The 9,426-nt window shown below is 27.3% G+C and overlaps 1 protein-coding gene across 3 annotated transcripts in view; it reads left to right on the forward strand.

Moving 5' to 3' along the window:
- The window catches only part of LOC106690187 (cilia- and flagella-associated protein 206), a 17,975-nt gene extending 10,307 nt beyond the window's left edge, over positions 1-7,668 (forward strand). Inside the window, exons 9-13 of one of the 3 annotated variants that reach the window (XM_014435537.3) lie at positions 1,172-1,320; positions 3,688-3,786; positions 3,876-4,011; positions 4,996-5,348; positions 7,190-7,668. In XM_014435537.3, coding sequence (XP_014291023.1) covers positions 1,172-1,320; positions 3,688-3,786; positions 3,876-4,011; positions 4,996-5,348; position 7,190 — 738 coding nt within the window. In that variant the 3' untranslated portion in view covers positions 7,191-7,668. Of the gene's footprint in view, positions 1-1,171; positions 1,321-3,687; positions 3,787-3,875; positions 4,012-4,995; positions 5,392-7,189 lie in introns of those variants that run through there. The other 2 variants (XM_067050673.1, XM_014435535.3) reach the window with 2 other exon arrangements.
- Positions 7,669-9,426: the final 1,758 nt, after the last annotated feature.

Here is a 9,426-nt window from a genome sequence, read left to right on the forward strand (position 1 = left end):
TAAAATATATTCTATCTGTTCACAACTTTTTATTCTACTCGTTAATAATTTTTTTGTATTTATCTTTATTCTCCTTACTATTACTTAGATCTTTAATAGTTTTTAATATGCTTTAATAGCTATTAATATGCTTTAATAGTTTTTAATATGCTTTTACCTTTACAGTAATTTTATTTAGTATCATTGCTTTAGTATTGGATTTACCTTCTTTGTATATTTTTATTTTAGCCCCAATGAATACCTATATTCTGGGACGTAACCTCTTCAATCAGTAAATACTACTAAAGTTGTTTACCTTGACTGCAGTCCTGACCATCTCTTTCAAATTGCCATATTGTTTTCATTGATTTCATTTACTGAGAATTAGGATCAATTAGTTTGTTTTAGGACATATATTATTCATTGACATCAGGTTTTCCTTCATTGACAGAAACATTTATTGTTATGTATTGTTAACCTCATTGTCTTATGCTTGATCATTCTTTTTTATAAGTTTCAGAAAATAAATTGTAGTGATCTTGAGTTATAAACATATACAGTTCTGTTCCATTGGGTGAAACTTGGAAAAGTTCGGAAATTCAATAACGAGTTCTATTTATTCTTCTCAACATGTCTAAGATCCAGTTATAGAAGTACCAATTTGAAAATAAAGCTGAGTTCTGGATCTTGAGTACATTTATTGAGGTGTATTGGAATGATAATCAAGAAAAAAATTGATCAAGTGAAATCTATACCCAAATTTGACAGTAGAAAAATTATGAACTGTATGAAATATTCTTGCATACAACTCTCATCTTGTTCTCCATGATGTTCATTTGTTCTGGTTTATTTCCTAGATTCGCTGGGACCAATATTTCTATAATTTAGAGGTTACAGCCGATTTTAAAGAATTATTTGCCTCCAAATCTAAGGGAAGATAGGGTCTATTAATTCAAAAAGATGAATTATTACCTCAGGGTATAGAGGTTTATATTTTAACATGAGGTGTTAACTATCAATTTTGGTAATATATTAATAAAATATTAAAATAGAAAACCAATATTTTTACTTCCTCGTCAAATTAGAATGAGTTATTAGAATAACCTCGTTAAAAGTTAGAATATATTAATTTTTTATATACATATATAAAATTTATTTCTAATATTAATTCTATTTTTAATTAATAATTTAGTTTGCAGGTTTTGATCCAGTATATTTGATAAAAAGTAATGGTGTTATTGTGGATATTGCAGCAGAGATAGGCCTGCTTGTATATGATAACCGATATTTTGGATTTAGGGATATAAAATCAGCTTATAGGTTTGGAGACAACCCTGACAAGTATGAAAAATTTTCTTTTGGTCAAATGTTCTAGACAAAATAAAATCATGAAATTTCTTTTTTGAGTGTGTTTTAGAAAGCCGCCGACATGAATACTAATACTATTTTAAAGATTGTGTTGAAATTTTTCAGGAGTAAAATATTAAGTTGATTTATAAACAACAGATAAAGGGTTTAGCTCCCTATACTTTCATGATGGAAGATTTATTGTTAAAGTTATTTACTTCCCTTGTGATTCCTTACTACATACTCCTAAAATTCCATTGACCACATGTCAGTAGTTTAATGGAACGAGAGGTTATTTGAAAAAAGGAGATAATAATACAATTATGTTTGTAAGAAGAAAACCTTTGTAAAAAATATATGAGAAGCACCAGTGACAACAAAATTCACAGAGAACTTTAGATATAAAATCCAATCTCTATGTTATTTAAACAGTTAAAAATATTAATTTAACAACTTTTAAGTGATAAATCAATCCAATATATTATACCGAAAGAATTCTATTTAGAGTTTTTTTAGGATTTATTTTTTGAAACATTTTTGAATCTTATGACTCTTGTGTTTAACTAGTGAAAAGTTTATTAAAATTTCACTCAGTATCAATGGGAGGGAACCTATGATTGATTGCCTATGCTTATGATGGCATCTTCACAGAATCAAGATGATTTTAAATTTCACTTAAAAGGAGAGGGTCCCACATCCAAGAATAGCCTATTTGAATCTTTTCCATGGGGGTTGACTTTTATTTCATGGTAGTCCCACATAATGAAAACTTCATTACCTCCCTACTCCCATACCCCCAGTCAACTGTTAAAATAGGTTGGTTAACTGTAAGGGTAAAAAAAAAATATAAAATAAATAAATAAACATTCCACATATAACTCTTAGATTTTGATGAACCTTTTTTTACTGAAACTTGGCCTCAAAATATTAAACTTCTCTCAATATTATGAGCCAACTCATCCCAGGAGTTTTGAAGAAAAATCATGAAGTTGGTGTATGAAAAAGACATTTTAAGGATGAGATGGTCTAGATTGGTCAAAAAGGGTACTCAAAAATAGTACTCAACTATGTATTATTCTGTGACACCAATATTTTTTGTTAAAAACTCTTTGTTTTTTTATTTTCATAGAAATTAGAAATTGACTAATTTTCAGTGTGTTCAGACTCTTTGATGTTAGTGAGCTTGAATATTTTGGTGGCTTATTTTTTTTCATTTTTCCACTTTTTAATAGAAAAATTTCAGTACTAAACTCATTTTTTTACCATAATCAGCAACAGGGGTACAAACTAAAATATTTTGCACATGACAACTTCTTAATTTTTTCTAGGATGCTTTGGTCTTTAATATTGATAATTCATTATTTTTCGGTTTAGGATCAGCTAAAAAAAGTTTCATCATAATCCAAGGGAACATGCGGAATCCTTTTCTAGTTAGTATCATTGTTTTTTGAGCCATGATATTCTTAAATGCAATATTACCAATTATTAAGATTTTAAGATAAAAAGATGGTTTCACTAAAGGATACGATTAATTTCCAACAATGTTTCTATTTGGAGGATTTAACTTGTGTCCTCTGTTGAGACCCCCTTAACTTGTACGCTCGAGTTAATTCAAGCACCCTAAAGAGGCCAAACTGTGCACACTCGAGATAATTCGAGCGGCATTGTATTTTATGCAGCTATAATTTTTCACACTCGAATAAAATCGAGAATTGAAAATAACAATGTGATAAAAATAAAATTAATAACAATGAATTATTTTCTGTAATAATCCTTTGAATTATTCTCTGTAATAATCCTTTACATATAGCTTTAGTCTATGTTTATATAGGGAGCTAGATATTATGGCTGATATCCAAAATCCAAAATTAAAATTAAAATTTGATTATTTTTGTATTTTTTTGACAAGACAATGTTCTAAATTGTGTTTTTTTACATAATAAAATTGATTTATGGCATTTTTTTTTCCCAAAAAAACTGCGTTATGAGGTTAATCCATAAAATCTTTCCTGACACTTATAACTAACATAAACATCAAATATTAAAATATAATTTATATCTGATACTTTGCTTGCTGTCTACCTTCAAGAATCCTTTTTACTTCATGTTTTTTTGGTTAAATTAATTATATGTCAAGAATGTTTAGTGGGTTGCGTACTGTTTCATTTTTAACAAACAATGGTAATACTAAATATTTATTTAACATTAAGAAAATTAAAATATGAATAGCTGAAAAATCAATTTTATATGTGCTCAAAAAACATATTGATTAAGATATTTTATGAATTTAAATAATTAAATTTCATTTCTATTTAAAAAGAGACATATTGTCCCATGTTTTGCAAACAAATTTGATTTTAGGTACATCACCAAAGTGATTAATTTTGCAAGAAGGCATCCTCATTATATTGACATTCTTCAACTTAGGGACTTTATGGATAAATTTCGTGGCAAAGAAGCGTAAGAACTGTATTTCTTTAAATGTTTGCCTAGCAATAGGAAAACAATTTAAATATTTTTTATATTAAGTACTTATTATTTAATTTCAGATTCCCAGAAAGATCTTGTACATCAAAACCTATTGAGGATAAGGAAATACAGACTGAAATTCATCCTATTCCATCCTACATCGATAAAAATTATATCCATAGCATATGGCAGGCCAGAGCCAATTACTGTCTGATGGTATTTAAAACTAACTGTTTATTTCTTATTAAATCTCACAATTTTTTAAACAGTTATTTTAAAAATTAATATTAAAGGTTTCAATAGAAAATAAAATTATTAGAAGATCGTTGATTTATAAAAGGAAAATGGTCCGAGTACGGTCAAAAATAACTCAAATATAATCCATATAAATGGAATCTGTAAATAGTAAAATAACTATTTATTATGAGCCAAAATTTATAACTTCCCTTTTCATTAAATATCTAATTCTTTTTTTTCTTCTTTAGTTTCTTGTTTATTTATATTTTTCACTCTACATCTTATTTTTATTTTCTTTAATTTACTTTGTTCATTTTTATATAACTTTTTGTTAAATGAGTAGACACAAATAAACTGTTTTTACTGTTTTATTTATTATGGTATATATAATATAAAAGTTCAAACTGTAGTCGGAACAAAGATTACTAGCTTCGAAGTGATCTCAACAAAGACTTCACGAGTAGTAGTGCCGAACAAAGGACTCACAATGAGTAGTGATTGATATATTCATAGTTTGCCAGAGAGCAACTTGTAAACGATAAAAAATTAATTTTTATATCTCAATTTAACACTTTTCACTAATTTTTTAGCCCCAACTTAGTTTACTTTTATTTCATGTTATCTTATTCTCTTACTCTGTTTCTTATTTTTAGTTGTTTGTATTTTTTTCTAGACCTGATGAAGCCCTACAAAGTGGGACAAATTGTTGGTTCATAATAAGTAGTTTTTTACTATTTGAATTTTTTTTTTTTACCGCACCCGGACAAACTTCGTTTTAGAAAATAAAATTATCATTTGTTACTCTCATAGTTTGAATTTGATGTTTAACTTAACTTTAATTATCTACCTTCACGATGTTTGAAATATATTATAGTTATTTTAACCTTTCCTTCATTTGTTTGAAATGTATTATAGTTACTGTAAACTGAATGTAGTAGTAACTGGAATATTTATTATTTGCAGACAACCATTTCAACAAAAAGAACCAAGAGTGTTCAGACAAGATTATCCTACATGAAAACATCAATTCCTATTCAGACTTTTCCTTTGAAAAATCGAGAACAGCAGACAATGAAGGACAATTGGGTGAATACCTCTATGCCATTAGTGTTCCGCTACGGTTTACGAGGACAAAAGAATCCCGACTACCATGAGGTGTCCCTAACAATGCCTTTGGAAGAACCACACCAGCGAATAATTATACCAACATTAACTTACCCAAAGAAAGAAGTAAGTGCTCAAACTGAGCAGTACTCATATTTTGATACCTGCCTAAAGGTGAAGATTGAACCTCATCCTCTCATGTTTTATACTTGGTAATAATTGGTAGTCAATCACGTAATAAAATTTTCAAAAATACTTGTTGTTTACAATTCATATTTTGGTAAATAAAATATCAAGGATATATTTTAAAATCTCTTATTTGAACTGTTTACAACATTTTTATTAGTTTTTTATTTTTTTTTTTAATTTAAGGAATAAGATACTGAAATAATCTGACAGGCTAATTAATTTATAATTTAGTGATACAATACTCACCATTAAGAAGAAACATGAAACTGCAGCAACCGTCAATATTGTTGAATATTAAGGAATAAATAGCAGATTGGAAGAAAAGATATTGGGATAAATGAAGACTCTTGCTAGAGAAGGGAGTACTTGGCACTGATGGCTAGAAGCATAAAATCTCTATGTTAAAGGCAAAAGGGTGGAAGAAAAATAATTTAGTGGTCTGATAATGGAAATTGAACAAATGTATGACTGTCAATAATAATTGAAAATAATTATTAGTAATCTTAATAGTTGTAAACTTTTCTGACAGTTTATTCAAGAAAGATGAACTTTAAAGAATTTTAAGTAGGGAAAATAATGATAGTTTATCTACCCTTTTTCCAGTTGAAATGTGCCAAATATTAAACATCAGTACATCATATTTATTTTTTTTACTACACCTCTGCTGTCCATAAAAATTATTTATTTTTAGGAAATGAAAAAGTATATATTTTAATATTATTGATATATAGGTTATTCTACATTGAAACAAGATCTCTCAAGTTTTTAGCTCAATAGCGTTTAGTCAGATTGAAAATATTTTCAATAAAATATATGGAAAATAATTTTTAAAAATATTTAATGGGAAAGTAAATTATTTAATCAAGGAAAAGTTTGTTAGGAGAGGGGAGGGGGAAACAGACAGTGAGTTTAAACTTTTTTTGAATGTGTGCTGATGTTTCAGCCTAAATTTTTAGCCTTTATGGGGCTAAGAAAAACAAGATACAACTATGTAAGTATCAGAGCAGAATATTTATTAAGAGTAAATACAAATACAGCTAGAAAATCATAGGAGAATATAAAAAAAAATGAACTGTATACTTAAAAAAATATGAATTTGAATTCTCCAGTTTTCATTGTAGTACATCTTCACTCATCATAACAGCCCTGATGAAGAACTCCATTGTGGGTCAAAACCTTGAAAATTAATAAATAATAAGAAAACTATTTTTGTTTTTCTTGGCTGAAGCCCTACTAATTCTCATTCATCTATATATAATATGAAACAATTGTAGTAGGTTATGATATGGAAATTATTTATATATATATGAAAATTTGAATAAAAGAATTATGAAGAAAAAAAATTGAAATAGGGAGATGTGCATGAGTTTTTATAAATATAGTATGATGATGATGAAAACTACAAATATAAAAATTATATAAGCCTTAAGAATTTATAGTAATACAGCAACTAATGTAGATTAGATGATAATCATTTGCGAACATTACATATGATGGACAAATATAGATAGAAACATAAGAAAAAAGGAAAAAGGGGTATGGAAAGATGTAGAAGATGAAAAATAAAAACAATGCTGGTGAGTCATGATATTAAAGAACAATTATGAAATAAATCAAACGTAACAAACTTGTCCTTGATTACACCAAGGTTCAGCGATATCTTTGTCATTATAAATTATTTAAGTTTGAGAAAATTTTATATGTAATGCATGTGCATGGCTCTTTTTGTGTATGATATTGTTTCAAAGCTTTCACATGAATAATGAAAAAAATAGTGTTTTTTATCCTGTTCTTATGTAAATGATTTACACAGCCTATAGGCCCATACACAGTGTTCTGTAACATGTGTTGTAATATTTTTCAGATGATCACAATAAATCAAAAATTGGACTACAAACAAGAAGACAAAGTTTGAGCTTTTACCCTAGTATTGAGTGATGATAGAAGTGATGTAGATATTTCAAAAGTAATAGTTGTTCCTGATATACCTTTAGTATTTTCAAAACAGAATTTAATCAATAGCTATTCATTCAACAAAGACAGATTGATAAATTAAATGAAAGATTAAAAGATTTTGATATAGCAAATGCATTACATAAAGAGAATGGAATTTGGAGATTAAGAAGTAATAAGGAGCTGATGGAACTGTTTGGGGAACCCAATATTGAGGCATTAACTGGATGATGTGGAGGAGGATATGAGGTGGCGGGATGTTCAAAGATGGAGTGAGAGAGCAAGAGATTGAAGAGATTGGTTGGCTGTGATGGAGGAGGCCTACATTTTTGTAGAACCATATCACCAGAATAAAAATACAATAATTATAAAATTAAGTCCAATAAAAAAGTATTACAATAAATTGTTAAAAGTGTTAAAGGAAATAAAGAAAATGAAAAAACAAAACAATTATGATAGCAAATATATTAATATAAATAAAATTATGATTAATTATTGAGCATACTTTTACTTTTTTTTATGTACACACCTTTATGTTTATGGAACATAAAATTATTCTGCACATATTGATATTTATATATTTTATTTATTTTTATTCTTTTGACTTTATACTTTATTTATATTTATAATACATTGTTGCTTGTATTCTGAGATGATATCCTTTACTGTATATAATATATGAATAAATAATAATGTACCATAATATCCTTATGTTATGGCACTGGGGAGGAGCAGTAAGTAAGCCTAAATGTTATGAAACTATTTTTTTTTCTGTACGAGAAAGTTTTTTTTTCCATTGGCCTACTACACAGGTTCACAATTTGGTAAATTTGAAATTTGAACTGCACACTAGTTAAAGAAATATCTCCTTATTACTTATGCGTTATGAAGAGCAGTTTCAACACAAAAAGGTTTTTAAAAACAGAAAAAGACATTTCATAATACATGTTTTTTATTCAATAATATATACATAACTTTAATTATAGAACATTCATATAGAAAATAGAGGAATAACTTTACATTAATTTATCAGAACTTAATTAAAGTTGACCTTTTTTACTTAATTAGAACCCCTTTAAATACCTCTTCAACTTACATGGTAAGTCAAATAGAGGCATTATTCAAAAAAATTAATATTTAAGATATATTATTCCCCAACAATAAAACCAAGACCCTTTTAAATTATTTACATATAGACAACAAATATTTTCAGTCTCATTAATATAACAATGAATTCATAGAGACATCATAATCTATCAGCATCTGTATTTAAAACTTCTACAGTTTGCCCAGACATAGTAGTTTTAAATACAGATGCTAGTACTAGACGACCTTCAGCATCTGTATTTAAAACTTCTACAGTTTGCCCAGACATAGTAGTTTTAAATACAGATGCTAGTACTAGACGACCTTCAGCATCTGTATTTAAAACTTTTAATAGCTAGGGATTTTATTTTTAGCATTACCTTTTATTCACGAATTGAATTTTTATCAAAATATTAATAAATTTCTTCAATTTCTTAAATAATTTCTTCACAGTAGGGCTAAGTAAATGGAAACTAACTTTAATTGTATTTTTTGTAAAGTTAGTTTCCATGTACTTAGCACTACTGTGAAGTAAGCCATCGATGATCATTACTTGTTTTTTAGAATTTTTTTTTTTGAACAATTGTATAATTTTTCAAATAATAATTTTGACATCAAAATTAAAGAAATGTGTTAGTTATGATTAGAGCTGGATTTTAGTGGAGCAAAAAAACCAGTAAAAACCACAAAATGTTTTACACAAGTCATATCAAAACTAAATGGACAAATAATTGATTAAAGGTGGAGTGAGAGTTGTTTGAAGTTAAAAACAATAAAAATGAACTTTTCTATAAAAGAAAGCTTATTAAAGAGAAATTTTTTCGGAGTTACCTGATACCAATGGTTAACACTATTCCAAGAAAGTTTGTCACTTATTTTTAGGTTGAATTTGTCTCTTCAAATGCTAATAAATGTATTGCTATATCTCAAATTTGTCAATTCTAAACCATAAATTAAATTAAAATAAATATTAGCATAAGTATCTAACAATATGTGCATATCGGAAGATTGATTCCAACTAAATGGTTATGCAACAAAAATCAAAATTGTGTAATTTAGGCC

This window comes from Halyomorpha halys, unplaced genomic scaffold (genome assembly GCF_000696795.3).
Source record: "Halyomorpha halys isolate HHAL.00 unplaced genomic scaffold, Hhal_1.1 Scaffold1605.1, whole genome shotgun sequence".
Lineage (NCBI taxonomy): Eukaryota > Metazoa > Arthropoda > Insecta > Hemiptera > Pentatomidae > Halyomorpha > Halyomorpha halys.